Source organism: Dysidea avara, chromosome 13, assembly GCF_963678975.1.
Source record: "Dysidea avara chromosome 13, odDysAvar1.4, whole genome shotgun sequence".
NCBI lineage: Eukaryota > Metazoa > Porifera > Demospongiae > Dictyoceratida > Dysideidae > Dysidea > Dysidea avara.
The window spans coordinates 11701910-11718655 of record NC_089284.1 but is presented as its reverse complement, the minus strand read 5'-3'; the positions used below and the strand labels follow the sequence as shown (position 1 = coordinate 11718655).

Genomic DNA, 16746 nt, shown 5'->3' with positions numbered 1-16746 from the left:
AGATACAATATAGGCTGATAGTATGTGTTGAATTCATTGTTTCTTCATGGTATAGGCATCATGCTATTTGCCTATCCGCTTTGATTGAAATATGAAACTGCATCAGCCTGGTAATTGAAAGGTTCAACGTTTAATTCCCAGGTTGGGACTCACTCCTACTGTTGTCTCCTTGAGCAAGAAATTTTATACTCCATGGCCAGCCATGCACCCAACTGTAAAACTGGGACAATATTGTCTACTACCCTCAGGGCACAGCATACCTGGCTGATGCTGTCATCCCTGAACATAATGGTGTGATAACTTAATGTGTGGCCAGGCATACATACCAATGTCTGTCTAGGCTTTGTCTTTTGCGGCATTGATTGGGGTGAAACTAAGTAAGCACTGCAAAATGATCATTGACAATGTCAACAAATGCATTAGCCTTGAGGATTATGGGTGACCAACTTTGGAAAGTAATACTATGGTTTGATGTGACCATCACTAAATTCCCATGAAGATTTAGCTTTACTAATATAATGAAAAACTTTTTTTATGGTTGCTAATGAAATTATACGCTCAAATTTAGTTAGATACCATGCACCAGTAGCCTATGGGCTCCTGCATGCACCACAAGTAAAAACTAGTAATATACTATGAAAAATTAATATAAAAGAGCTAAAAATTTAAAACTCTTTACTTGACATTGTAGCTATACTATAACTGGTGTAATGATGACACTTCTGCATGCATGTGCCAGTACTGCCTTCATTGAGAAGTAATGTGTTTGTGATTGTGTATTATGTATACTGAAGACTTTGGAGTTGAAGTATACATACAGCTGAACATGTGCTACCAAGATTGCAAGCACATAATCCTGTGTATAACTGTGAAAGCTGCAAAGAGATAAGTTAGTTATGACCATTATATACTGACCACACAGGATGCCCTTAATAGGGAATATACCTTTTTAGCCTTGCTTTGTACCAGTTTGTGTGCCAGTGTGCCAGTAAATGTGACACTGATTGTTTAGGAATATGATACTGTCATGTTCATCTCATTAGTGTACCACACTTATAGCCTGATCCATTATATATACGTAGATGGATTAAATTTAATACATTACACAATTTAATACATTACATGCTATCTAAAGTAATGGTAATTGTAATTCTGATAGAGATAGCTATACTATGTTCAAGTTTCTTTCCATTATAATGGAATGTACACTATAAAATTATTTACTCAGCATGGAAATTTTGGGAGCTGTTAGTTGCTGCTTAAATATCCATATGGATGGGGCTGCTACCTTGACCTTGATTGCACACTCATGCTTTTTTTTATCTAACATAGCCGGCTTTAAAATGTTCTATTCATTGTGATAGCAATAGTAGTGGTCTTATCGTTTGTCCCTACTGGACAAATACTCATACTTTTAAGTCTAGGACTTCAATCCAGTTATCACATTGTTTCCATGCTTTGTGTTAAAAATTGCTATGCATTCCATGTCTACTTTCTAATATTCAACTTCTGCCGGTTCCATTTTGTCCGACTCTTTTCCAGCTACTCTATGGACATGGAATTTTATCATATCCAGCTATAACACCTGTTCATTGGTCATGATCGGCACTTGTGGTAAGACTGATAATTCAATTGAACAGCTGGTGGATATTGAATCAATAGTAACATCAATCTACTATAATGGCTTCTGGTAAAGTAGTCTGTTGCAATAGCACAGCTGTCTGTATGCCAGTGTGCCTTTGTTGGGAAACAATGTGTATATTATATAAATGTCATTTAGCCAAATAAGTATACATACAGATTGTGTCTGAGTTTTGGAGTAAATGGAGAAATAACTGAAGAAGTGTACTATGCTAATTGGTCACTGTATATAATATAGGTGGATGAAATGTTGTACATGGACCTTTAGGCCTCACCTAGAAGTTCATGTACAACATTTCATCCACCTATAATAAGTACGTGATTATGATGAAACAGGCTAAGTGTGGAATGCAAATGAGCAGCCACATGAATACAGGATATTTCCATACTATGATAGTATCACATTTATTATCAGTGCCGTATCTAGATTTTCCCGGGGCACTGTATAATATGCTGCTGAAGGCAGGGGCATTCCACCCTCTCAGGAAAAATTCTGAATTTAAACAGCTGTAAAATGGCATCTTATGCCATTTCAGCTACAAAAAAAACATTCTTTTAGATTTTCATGAATTAGTTTGTTTATTATTTAATCTGTTCAGATTGTATGTATACAGTAACACTAACAACATTAGAACAAGCACCTATACATGATGAAACACTGCAAATCTTACAAGGATCTATAGATATGATTATAAACCACAACAACACTAGCCAAGACATGTTCTTATCAATATCACCAACAGGTAAGTAAATCACCTGCTCAATTGGTGGGCATAATTAGAATCATTGTAATTATTGGATGAGTAATTTAGTATAGAATAAGTTTCATTTGTTAGATAATGCAATGACCCATGAAAAGCTGGTGATTGTGGGATTCGAGTCTTCAGCTTGGTAGGGCACTAGCCAAATTTAGCATGGCCTAGACCCTACAACCCCCTGTTGTAGATATCCCATTGTTTATTATATACATGCATGATGAACACATGCACACACACAAATGGGAAAATCAATTATCTAGTTTTGCATCTGCAAAAATAGGATGAAATGGCAAAATTTTGCAAGACCAAGATTTTGCGCTACTTATTTTGTAACTAACACTGTTATTTTACCGGCACAAATAGTTACCCTATAATTTTAAAAATTAAAGCATCTAAATAGAGATCATTGAAAAAGTAAAGAAACAAGAGTCAAACAAGCCAGCTGCCAGCATGTTAAACACACAGGGATCTTTATTTGGACTCAATGGATATGGTTAAAACTAAAGTAAAAACAGTAGTTTCTCCGTAAATCAGGGGTAGATATGTATTGAGAATGTTTCTGTATAAATGTTCCAAATAGAGATCTCTGTGCATGATAATACTGGGAAGCCATAACCCTCCTGCAGTTGTCACTGTAAAGCCTGATTATCCCGTATAACCTACCTTGTAGAGACTTGTGCTATGCATGCGCACAGTATCATAAATACAGAGCTACGCATACACTAACTATGTATCTCAGTAAGCATACTTCATGATATGATATTTTAATAGCAATCTCATTTGGGAGTTTATTGAGATTGCTATACGTCAAGCTCTTTGAGTGTGGAGCAAGGTGGCACTATCCACCATGAACTGGGATATTCATTTAGGTGTAGTTTTAGGCCTAAATATACCCAAGCTATCAAACAAGAAGGCTATTCAACCATATAAACGGTGATAATGTTTGTTTTATATACCGCAATGTAAACAAACACACGTAACTCATGTTTGCTTTATGGTAGCCACAGAAATGAAACAAAGAGATTCTTACTTTCAATGAACAAATTTTGGGGGGAGGAATTATGGACGGATGTTTCATATTTACGCCGCATAGTAGACTGACTCTCAACTAAGGTCCCAAAATTGAAGAAAGTTATGAGCTAGGATGGAATTGAACCCAGTTTGGTTATAATAACTTGGGGTTAAGGGTGGTGCACAAATCGCCACAATTATTTCTCTGTGGTTTTGACAGGAATGTACCTCAACCTTTCAGTGATCCTTCTCTACACCAGTGCCGTCATCGCCCTATAAAGAGCAAACAAAAGCAGGTATTGATTTGCTACAACAACACTCAAGTTGCCAGATTATGCACTATCTGAGAAATCCAATTATAAATACACATAAATACATGAACTATTTATTGAAATAATATAGAAATACGTTTTGAAATACTTAAATATTGGGACTCTCGTACATAATTTAAAATTTTGCGCGGGCGTTGGCGACCCCTCTCCTCGAGCCTTGGCTTTAGCTATATACTCCAATTGTTTTGTCTGCCACCGGAGAGGTTTGCTTACGAAGCTAGTGTTTTCTATAAACGTCTGGCTAGCCTTTTATCCACCAAGTGAGGAGATGAATATTCTGTTGTTCTGGGTTGGCTTCGTTGTTGCCTCTGCTTCTCACTGCTACGCTCTGCAATCCGCGGAGCACGTTCATCCATTGGCGTCTTTAGTATAGGACTCCAGAGTGGAGTCCTACTTAACTTAATAATGCTTGGGCCTTGTGTCCTTGCTGGCCCTTTATTCAGTTGACCAGCACATGCCATCAGTGCTGGGGGTGGTTGGCAAAGGCAGTCATCATAAGGTATACTGCTTGTTTCCCGTCACCCCACGGAACAAAAACTGGTGCGGGCGGGAGGTAATTATTGATTATTATACATTCGACTCTTGCTATTTCAGTCTCTGACTGCTCTATTAGAGTATCTCGATCTTTTGAAGGCTGCCACGGACTGTACACCTGTGGAACAAGAGTAGGGAGACTTCCACCCTTCTGCTATGTTTAACTCTTTTCAGAGGTCTGCACAGTAATAATATAATAATAATAATAATATAATATATGCATTTACTTAAAAGTTGGTTACTCTGTACCTCCTATCATGAAATAGTGCATTCACGTGATCTATAACCAAAATAATTAAAATTCGATGCGGCTACCTAATAACCTATGCGGGCGGTGACGAGATACAAGGAATTTAATAATGATAAACTACAGTGAGCCGGACGACGCCCGCCCCATAGTGGTAAATATTGAACGAATGCTCCGGAGTCGGCATGCGAAAAACATAGCTCTGTCAACAATATTTGCTGATGGGTCCAAGTAACTTTGGTGGTTGGTTGCGCGTTTTACAAATGTGTGTCACCGTGTTGGGATGTGTAACTGTTGCGGCATTGCTAATGTCTGTCTGGTCTCCGACGACGTCAGTATTGTATCCAGTAAGTGTATTAAAAAAAAAAATTATTTATTGATTAGCTACGCTAATGTACACGGTACGTACACACAAGTGCCTAGTTTATAAGTTACAATAATGATTAGTACTAAGTTACAATAAGTGCTAAGTTACAATAGGTGTTAGGTTACAATTAGTGCTAAATTACAGTAAGTGGTAAGTTACAATAAGTGCTAGATTACAATGAGTACTAAATTACAGTGAGTGCTATGTAAGTTACAATAAATACAACTGATAAGTGCTAAGTTACAATAGACGATATGCACACTCTATTACTCGAACGAAAAATGATTAATTAAGCGTAGACGGCGCAAAACTCGACGGTAACTTGAAAGCGGAAGTCCCATACAGAAGTATGGGAAGCAAATGCGGCTCGAGCAATAACTCACCACTCGAGCTAAGGACAGGCCATCTCGCTTGCCATACACTTCTTTTGCACGGAAAGAAGTGTATGGCAAGTAGGAGTAGTTGATTGTTTAAATGGTTCAAGATCAATGGTAGATAGATTTGGGATACATAGATCGTTCCAATGGGGAATAGTTCTGGGTAGGAATGAATAGAGATACGTGTTTACTGAAGATTGTATATGATTAAAATTCTGATCGTGATGGGCTCTGGTAGTAGTTTGATTTAATGATGGCAGACAGCGCCGGATTTGGGACCAGTAATAAATGATTAACTATCTTGTACAATAGGATGAGGTGTGCTTGCTTTCTACGTTCTTGTAAAGATGGCCAATTTAGTTCATTTAACATGTCTGTGATACTGTCACGGTGGTGTCTGTTCCAAGGTTTATTTAAACAAAACGAGCAGCTCGATGTTGGATCATTTCAAATTTAGAGATGTCATTTTGGTGGTGTGGGTCCCAGATGGCACAACAATATTCGATAGATAGCAGCAGAAATTGTTTGTAGGCATATTCTTTGAAGTGTTTATGACAGGAATGTAAGTTTTGCCTTAGGAAATCAAGCAATCAATTTGTTTTGCTGCATATGTAGTCAATGTGATTGTGCCATGAAAGTTTATTGGTCAAGTAAACCCCAAGATATTTAATCTTTTCTACTGATTTGAAGGGTACTCCATTCATTTGATATGTAAATGTATTGGTGGTGTGGTGTGAGGTAACTTGTAAGATGTTGCATTTAGACACATTAAAATCCATTTGCCATTCATTGTATTGTAACAGTATGTGATTGTGGTCATGGGCCAAGTAGCCCAAAAATCCTGCAAGGGCACAATCGTCATTTAGCGGGCAGTGGGTGAAATACCACTAAAAACAAGTGTGCTATTGTAGCTACAGTAAGGCCACTCCAATGAGGATATACCGGGGGGTCAGCAACGGGGCAAAAATCGCCTATGATATCATAAAATTTTGAAATTTACAAACGATTTACAGATTTATTAAGATTTACACAAGATTTTCATAGATTTATCAACTTTTTTCAAGATTTGTAACCGTCATATGTGCAAAACATCGTACAATAATAATACTGTGAAGGTTAACAACATAATTCATGGTTATTCATTGTAGCTACCATGACATTGATATTTTCAAATTAAACTAAGTCTGAAGTGTGGGATTAAGGTGCACGTGAGTATAATATTAAATTCACCGGCTTTATGCAGTTAGCTACAAAACTCTATCACAATTATGCCACTTTCTTCTGTTCTCAGTTATAGCGCTAGGCTTTACATTTATTTTACCCCACGCCATCTTAACTGGTTATCTGCAGTAGCAAAACACATCTAATACTATTGTGATCTCATGATCACTACATGTTTCAGCTAGAGAATAAAAAGGCTGTTAATTGTGCTATGCTGAGTTGTAAGTGAACTAGTTGACTGAGTTAGTACTAAAAGTCAGACGGAAATTGTCAGCTGAGTTGCACTACAGAATAGTAACTAGCAAAGTTAAATTTATATACGGTTGTATATTCAGAAGTAGTGATAGTCTACAGTAGCTACTATATAGCCAGTATCATGGTAATTATTATTTTATTAAAATTGTCTTACGGTCCAGTCTAGTCACCTTTTAATGTTTTTACTTACCATTTTGAATTGAAAATTCAATAATGTCAGAAGTGTTTTTAAAAATTTTTCCACTAAAACAGTAATAATTGCAACCCTGTAACTATAGCTATTTCCTTTCATTCAGTTACTATTTTCCTTAGTGACGTCCAGATCTGAATCTTGTGATAGCTTCCTCAATCACTACTGAAATATTGACTTCATCTGGGAACATACCTAGCTGGAGCACACTACACATGCTGATATGCTTTACCATTGCACAGCTACATTCCAATTTTTTCTTCTTTTTCCTACTTTTCAAACATACTTAGTGCAGCTAATATAAACATCTTAGGCCTTTATAAGGCCTTCTGGTATACAGGCTCTACCTTTACCAAGTATAATTCCCTGTATTAATAAGCACTATAACTGTGCCTGTCTCTTTTAGCCACACATGCACTATATCAAATCTCTAAAATTCTACATGAGTCATACTTTTAGTTGGAATCATAGGAATGGATAATACAAAGCATAAATGCAAAAGTTATTCTCTATCAACCATATACACGTGTATAGTAGATACTCAAACATCTTCTCTGCGTTCCTTCCATCCTGTTCTTTGAGATAATTAATAGCTATTAACCACTGCATTTTTGTTAAGTGGATGGCTTTGCGATTGCATTTTGATCACACACATAAGTTTATAGACTGCAAGCTGTCAGTGTATCAAGTCCCCACCTGGTCTGGGATGTTTTCTGCATTCACTGGAGTTTTAATAAAGTGCTTCTGACTCCCTGCCAGTAGTGGCTCCACCACAGGTTTTTAGTGACTAATAAATAAGAACTAGGGTCATGGTAGTGTATGGTCCAGGCTCAGAATGATTCCAAGCCCATTCTTCATGACTTGTTCCCTCATTACTCTTCCTGGACTCTTTTCAAGTTGTAGCTACTGATCTACAGCTAGTTTACTACATCACTTCCTTTACTCATCTTGTCAGTTGCAGCGAGTTCCTGTAACAATAGTTTTGGAAATGCTATTCAAACTTGATAATATTTCCCTTGCTGTGTCTCACACACTATCCACGCTTCTACTACAGGCTACATGTAGTTAGCTCACTGCACCCCAGGTGATGAGTCATGATGACCGACAAACCATTGTCGTGTAAACCGAAGACATCCAGTCCTATCACATACCTTCTCTATTTATCAGACTTTATAACATGACTGAATCCCACAGGCACAGCATAATCCTTGCACCAGCATGGTAACACTTCAAGAACGTAATGTGGTAGTGACGTATGAATTCATGCAATTAATTTCCTGAAAAACAAATTTCCGGCAAAGTACAGAAATTTATGGACACTTTGCATGTTAAGATTTACACTGTAATTTTCAGCATTGCCTACAAGATTTACAGCCTGTTGCGGACCCCTTGTGATATACTGCCGCCCACATCACATCTGAGCACCTGCATTAAATGGTCATTATTACCATATTATTGTCATTATTCTCTAATTATGAGAAGATAATTATTTCTTGGCAGTGCTGCCACATGTATGGACCTGTGTAAAGCCTTCTGTTAAGTGCTGAAACTCTGAAAGAGTAGTTCTAAGAGGCCTTGTAACTGATTGATCACTACAAAGCTGTGGAAAGTCTAAGTAAGTTTAGCAATACTGAGCTAGATGATGGAATGGCAATCTCTCTGCATGCACTAGCTATTACATTAGATCAGTAGCTATAGCAAGTGCTCAAGTGGCAATTAATATTTTAAGCCTCGGTTATATATTAGTCAGACAAAACACGCCTTATAAATACTGGTTTCATAGTTAGCCATAATGCTAAATTTTGTTCAGATTGTTTACCCACTGTTGAAGAAACATGAATGGTTGAATTGCAACCTGTTGTGATTGTAGTCTTCAATCTGTAAATATACCTAGAGTTTTCAAATTTACTAGTAATTACTACATATAGCTATGTGAGAACACGTGATCATCAACAAGGACTGGCAAAAGTTTTAGCAAATGCTTTCAAAATTGTGAATCATGACATGGGACGCATCTCCTTTCGGCTCTGTGGGAAGTCACTGTTGTAATAATACAGAGTATGCAGCCATGGTTCATCCGTTCCTTGGAGAATGATGATATATAAGAAGTGATATATGGAAATAGTCCATAGCTGGTACCATCTTGGAGCTCAGCATTGAAGCAGTGAAATTTACTATAGTGGACTGCTGCTAGGCATGTGCCTCAAAGCCCTTTGGTAAATGCTGAAAGAATGAATGACACACAAAATGAAAGATTCTATAAGATTATGTGAAACCTAGCTGAGTAATAAGGCCATACCTATTTGATCTTATGTTGCGCGGGCAAAATTATTTCAAATTTGGGTAGGTAGGTCGGTTTGAAAATGAAAATGATAAAAATTTTAAACACAAGCATACAAAATGCAAACAATGAACGTAGCTATAATAGTACATACACAGTTAAATATCTAGGTTTCATACTCTTCTAGTAGCATCAGATATCTCCAAAAGAGCTTTCCCATCGTATTCTACAATTTTAGAGCATTGGACGATCTTCAATGGTCCCTTTTGGACTATATCACGAGAGTGCTGATGATGTGTTGTCTTTAATTAAGTACACGTGATCCGCACACGTGATTTTCAAAATTATTTCATTTGAAGAAAAATGTAGTCGGTCGGGCCCGCGCAACATAAGATCAAATAGGTATGGCCTAAGTGAGTATAAGAAGCAAATAGTCACAACCTCAAGGAGTGTGTCAGCCAATGTACAGAGACTAAGTGATATCTCATTTTCTGGCTCTTTTTTGCAAGCCTGTCAAAGCCCTCTTGGTCAACATAAATGCACTTTTCACTCAAGTAAATTGTAAATATGTAAATCAGTCTGTGTATATCTAGACCTGGCAAAAAAGCTACACCACTGTATTTAGCTGCTAAGTTTGAATCATTATGTGTAACTGCTTTGGTCCAGCAGCTTCATAGAGTGATAGTGTAATGCTATAGGGTGTGTGAAAATTAAAGAAGAGTATGAAACAGTACTGTGCATGTAAAACTGAAGATTTTTGACCTCATTTCATACTTAGTTTTGTGGCTCGAAGGTCATTGATGTAATAATGAATAATGATAATAAGCCTCCCTCCCTCACCAAATTTTCAAAAATCTCGGACAGGAAACTACATTCATATTTGGAGTGGCCTAACATGTCCCCATGCAGTTTCAGCACACTAAACATGTGTTCATTGTGCACGAAATGTGTTCAAATAGCACACTTAAAGTATCACATGACATGTGTTAAAAAAGCACACTGTTCAAGCAGGGGTGGGGGGTGGATACATGATGTCACAATGTGTATAGTTTTGCATAATCATTACAAAAGAATCAACTTAACCGTACATTATAATGTAAACATATTACATGATAATGACACCGTCTATGGCACTGTCTATTAAACATGGCACTATCTGGACTTCTATTATCCAGGCACCTCCATTGTCCGGACAGCTCAAATTGGCCATGTGGCTGGTAGTTTATTGACCGTAATAAAGTTTGGTTTAGATGAGAGCACAGAGAGGGAACCTAAAAGTTGCTTTTTACCTGTTTGGTGGCTTGTTTATTCTACTACCACTTGGTTGCTAGGTGATAATGCATTTTTACAACTCAGGGGAGTAACTGTGAATGCTCTGTAGTGACTTCCCCCCTCTGCCTATACTGCATAGCACTAACTGATAGCAATAACAACAGTATAAGTGACTTTAGCATAATGGCATGTTATTCTTAGTTACGGACATTTCTGAGATACGGACAGTAGTATGTACCAGATCGCCCGGATAAGAGAGGTTCACTGTACTTTAATTTATGGAGATCTGGTATGGCTTATCAGAACCCTTGATGAATGGCATTTCGAGTGATATATTGGAGTTTGTAAGAGAAAAGGCAGAATAAAGCCAAATTATGTGTTCAGATATGTAATAAAACAGCGGAAAAGCCCTGTTTGTTTTATAGTATAATAATCGGTTAGGCACTTACTTTGGGTGGATTCTTAATCAGCAAGTATTGACATGTAGAATGATATCAAGTTGAGTGAATCTGCTTGAGAGTAACAGCTTGCTTTTTGGGGGTTTCCCACCTGAGTAATCAATAGGAAATTGTATGGGGATGCATTTGTGTTGTAATCAACATTTATTATTATTATTAGTACTTTACAATTAATAAATGTTACTATGGTAACATTAGAGCATTACTTAGGTAGAACTGTATAGAGCACTTCAATGGCTTTGTATAATGTGCTGTAGAGATTATGGGTGCTACTGACTGCTTTTGTAGTTAGTATAAATTACATGTACTTTATATAGGACAAGAAATAACGGCTGTTGACAAGGTTTTTCAACCAACCAGTATAACTAAGCCATGAATACCAAAATGGCATGGAATTGATTTTAAGCTGCTTTAGTGCGTAATTCATAAGATCTAATAGTGAAACTTGATGTTATGCAAAATTTTATTTAGACCACTTTGGTTTACAATTCTCAATAACAAGTTTTGATATGTGTAATTGAATTCCAGAGATAATTACATGATGAAAAACTAACGCACCAGCTACTTGCATCATTGTAGATGCCAATGTCAATTGTATTATAACTTTACTACTAACAAGCAAGAATACCACAAATGTTAACGAAGGTACCTGAAATTAAGATCAGCATTTATTCTAAATAATGCGCTATTGCAAAATTCACCATAATGTCACTGGGGATTATAAGGGATTAGTAGATACATAATACGATTTCTACTGTAGTGAAGTACCACTTCTGAAAATATACACAGAGCCAAACTTCACAGTTTACTAGAACGTAACCCTATGGCAAAATGTACAGTACGAATTCATCACGCAATTATTGTGATATCATGTTCTACCCCCTGACTTATGTATACTGCATTACATATCCATTCATGTGTGCTGTAAGTACACTTTTTCACATAGGGTATGTTATCTTATCTACTAAAAGACTTGAATGTGTTTTAGAATTCACGGTATTTGCGGTAGTTAAAAAATTGGACGGTATCAAAAATAGATACCACGGTTTGACTAAAACATTGTAATATTGCTCAGCACTACTTAATATATTGCAATTGGCTTTCAACACACTAGCAGGTCAAATTAACACATCAGTGCGCGGTTTTACAGAGCTGGTGTGTTGTTTAGGATACTCTCATTTTAAGTAACTGTACTGTGTCAAAACACTCCTACGTGCTAAATTAGCACAAATGGAGTAGCACATGTGCTGAAACTGGAGATATCTGTGACTGGATTTTGGAAAATCACCCTTATGGGTGCATTGTTGATTCAGAGAAAAGCGTATTTTAACAATTTAAAGCTTTGTTACTCACCAGCCTTGGCAGCTACACGTTTGGATTTTTCAACAAAGATGGAGCAATTCACAACCTTTAAGAGCAGCTAGTGGCCAAGGTAATCCCTGTAGAGTTTCCCGCCATTTTAGATAGGTTTTTCACCAGTGTTGCTATATCACGAATCCTCAAAAGAGGGTGGGGGATGGCGGGGCAGGAAAGAGATAGACTACAAAATGGACAAGAATGGTAACTGAAGGCACCAGACCACAAAACAACCCATCAAAGGCAGGAAATATACTGAAATCTCACAAAACAGACATACATCACACATTCAGCTCCCTGCTCGTCTGCCCAGAGTGTATGAACCCCCAAACTCCCTGTTGTTTACAGACCTGTACAGAAGCCTGGTGTGGTTATACAGGCCGCCAGAGAACAGTCCACCAAAAGCAGACCCGACAAGTTGAAGACAAGTTTGATATAGAAATTGCTGGCTTGATAGTGCAGCAACTTCCTGCTGGTGTTACCTCACTTTTGGCTTTTGCACCCATATGGTTGATTTTGCTAAATCTGGTCACATTTTAGTGTGCTGTTTTAACACGCCAGTTTTTACTATGTATACACTGTATACTGAATACACTAATCTGAAGAGATATCAGACCAGTTCAGGCGAGGGTGGATTCAGGAGATGGAACATGATAAATGGCCTGATTGTGCCAGGAAGCTGTCCACTATTTGGGAAAGGAGGGTTAGTCTCACCAGCCAGCCTTTATTGTTTCTTTTGTCGTTTGGTCGGGAAAAAATACAGTTTGGTAACATAGCCAATAACTAGCCACACAACAGTCCAGAGCTTTTTGACGGTAAAGAAATTGAGTTGGTTAACATCAAACCTTTCAAGCTCAACCACAACCTAACAAGCTGTACTAAGTGCTACGGAGAAGAATACACCCTTTGCCATAACTGAGGGTGCAATAATGATATTCACAATCCATTAACAGGTAACAGATCCATTCATGATCCATTAGTAGCTATTGGCCATGCTACAAGACTATTTTTTTCTGACCAAGAAAAAATACAGGCTGGCTGGTGAGACTACCTAGGGGGATAGTAGTCTTACATGGCCAGACCGCTTTTTATCAGCATGGCGTGTATCGATTAGAATTATAAGTGTCCTGCTTGCTTATTGATTAGAATTATAAGCATCTACTTGAAAAATGGCGCTTGCCAGCTTACAGGTATTCCAAGGCAGAATTCCTGCCACTTTCAGGCTGGTAGTAGAACCTACAAAAAGTTTGAATCTGCATACATTTTGGAGCCCATCTTCATATGGGTTCCTAATAGAATAATATAAAATGTCATGCACACCCCTATATGAATACTTGCGAAGGAAATGGGTGCCACACCTTTTAATTAGTAAGTTTTTAATCACTCACAATCGAGCGAGTGCGATGTTACGTTTGAGCAGTACCACATTGCGTGTGAGCTTATTATGCTATTATGCTAGCTATTGACTGGGTACATACTGTACGTAGTGCATCCCTGTTTACTTCATCCACTACTGTTCACTCTCACACCTTTTAGCTATGTTGAGTGATCAGCAAGTCACGTGATTTACATTGGAATCAGTCACAATACCTTGGTGATCACTTTAATATTGAACAAAATGTTGGCAGCCTTCCATCAATATACTTGTGAGAGATAGTGGTAAGTTAGTACGACTATAAGGTTCGAAGGCTATTCGAAGAATGATTCAGACGCCGCGGACAACAGAACTGCTGTTTCAGCTACACGCGTTCACACTTCATGATGAGCACTAATAAACATACGTACACGTGATGCATAGAACAAGATGTAATGTACTACAAATATAATATCATAGTTACTAGTTCTCAACATCCTCCGGGGGGCCACATAATGATTGAGTCCATTCCTTAACTTGTTGTCTGCCCCGAATTGCAGCTGTGCAAACAGGTCTTCTTTGTAGACTGCTCTCTTCTTGGTTGACTGCCTGGTCATCTGAGTTGACTGACTTGTCCTGGACTGTTGAGACTCGCCTGAGCAAAGGGTCAGCAGCAGTTACCTCAAGAGGATATAACTTGGCCACTGGGCGGTTTGTTTTGCCTGTGGATGTCCTAATGTTGGCTGCTCTTACAAGACCATCTTCTCCAGCAATGGTGTCCTCTACTACAGCAAGTCGCCAGCTGATACGAGGAGTATCATCGTGGACTAGGACGACAGCTCCTGGTTTCACAGTTTGAATGTTGGGATCACTGGCTCGGTGGAACTCTCTCAAACTAGTTAAATATTCTTTCCTCCATCTTGTCCAGAAGTGTTGAAGGAGGGCAGCTTGCTTCTTGGCCATTGATTGTATCTCAGCCTCTCCATAGTCGGGATCACACCTATTGTACTGTGGGGTCATGTGGTAGGGTACACAAACCATCTTCCTACCATATAGCAGGTGGGAGGGGGTGATTGGGTCAGGGTCACTAATGTCTGTAGGGACATATGTGAGAGGGCGATCATTGAGAATGGCTTCAATCTCAACAACAAGGGTTTGAAGACTGTTTAGGGTAGTAAATTCCCTTCCCAAAACCTTCTTCAACGCCAGCTTAGTCAACCCAATCAGCCTCTCCCAGAACCCCCCAAACCAGGGAGCACGTTTGGGGATAAACTTCCATTCTGTACCAGACTTAGATAGGGCATTAGTCAGGGAGGGTGAGGAGAGCAATGCTTTCAGCTGTTCAGCAGCAGAAAGAAAGGTTGAGGCATTGTCCGACAGAACAAGCCGTGGCATTGACTTTCTGCTGCTGAAACGCCGGAACGCTTGCAGAAAGCATTCCACAGATAGGTCTGTCACAATCTCAAGGTGTACTGCACGAGTGACCGCACACGTAAATAGGCAGAGATACACCTTGCGTTCCCCTTGACCTTCACCTCTTACAAACAGTGCACCTGTGAAATCAACACCGGTGACTTCAAAGGGTTGGGATTGCTGTACACGGGCCTTTCCAAGTGGTGGAGGATCTGGTGCAGTGTATGGTCGTCCAGCTAGTTTCCTACAGGTCACACACTTCCTCAACAGGGCTCTGATCCTTTGCCTTGCACATGGCACCCAATACATTTGACGGAGAGCTGTCAATGTCATAGTCACCCCTGCATGATGTTGTTGCTTGTGAGTGTGCCATATGAGGAGTGAAGTGAAGGGGTCCTTCGATGGCAGAAGGAGAGGAAACTTAGTGGACTCTGAAAGCGGAGCATTGTGGATCCTACCACCACAACGGATTATGCCAGAGTGGTCAAGGTACAGGCGAAGTTGTCTTACTAACGGTGGCTGTGGGGAGCGAGTTTTAGAGCGTAGGCTACTTACTTCTTCAGGGAAGCCTTGCAGCTGAGCACTGGACACCCAGTGGGTATTGGCAATTGATAGTTCTGAAGGTGTTAATGGTCCCTTAAGTTTGAATAACTTTTGCCTAGTGTTGTGGGCAAAGCGGAGGACATAAGCAGTTATGTCTAGCAGTTTGGTATAACTGCTGTGGGTAGAAGGGTCAATTATATTGTATATGCTACTCGTAGGTGGCAGTAACGTTGTGTTGTGGACACTAGCAGATGATGGAAGGCCCTCTACACTGTTAGCCAGTACAACTAGGGCTTCCGAAGGACTCCAGGTGGGCCATTCAGTTGGAGATGATAACCACGGAGGGCCATGTCTCCACAACGTGGAGTGGATAAATTGGTCAGCTGACAGTCCACGGGTTAAGAGGTCTGCTGGATTAGAGGCAGTTGGGCAGTATTTCCAACTTGAAGAGATAGCTAGAATTTCCTTCACCCTATGGTCAATGAATGGTTTAAGCTTCTTCCTACTTTGGAGCCAACACAGAACTATTTGGCTGTCTGACCAGTAGATGGTGGTCACTGTATGGTTAAGGGAGTTCACTACAAAGGAACCTAGGTGAGCTGCAATGACTGCTGCCATGAGCTCCAGCCTGGGTAATGTGTGTTGCTTTAGTGGAGCTACACGGGACTTAGATATTAACAGTGATGAGTAGTTACCACATTGAAGGTAGACGGCAGCTCTGTATGCCTTTGGACTTGCATCCGCAAAGACATGCAGAACTGCGGAAGAGAGATCAAGCTTAGGGATGCACTGTCGCGGGAAGCACTGCTGTGAGGCAATTGAGATATCTGCTACAATGGTGGTCCACTTGAGCTGATAGGTGTTGTTCAGCTCAATGTCCCAAGATACATTGTCCTGCCAAAGCTCTTGCAGTAGCAGCTTGGCAGTTATGGTCACTGGGGTAACTAGGCCTAGTGGATCAAAGATGGAAGAGGTGTATCGCAGGATTTCCCGTTTAGTAACTGGGGTTCTGATAGGCTCAGGTTTAGAACATAGTGATAGTTTATCATATCCAACGTCCCAGCATAAACCAAGCACTTTAACTGTGTCCTTTGTCTCAGCAACACTGTACTGCTTTGCTAGGGCTCTTAGAGAAG

General features: G+C 39.3%; 1 protein-coding gene across 1 annotated transcript in view; it reads left to right on the top strand.

Annotated features, from left to right (window-relative positions):
• Positions 1 to 4667: 4667 nt before the first annotated feature.
• Positions 4668 to 16746, top strand: part of LOC136242389 (beta-1,3-N-acetylglucosaminyltransferase lunatic fringe-like) — a 28901-nt gene continuing 16822 nt past the window's right edge. Inside the window, exon 1 of the mRNA XM_066033813.1 lies at positions 4668 to 4870. Coding sequence (XP_065889885.1) covers positions 4745 to 4870 — 126 coding nt within the window. The 5' untranslated portion in view covers positions 4668 to 4744. The remainder of the gene's footprint in view (positions 4871 to 16746) is intronic.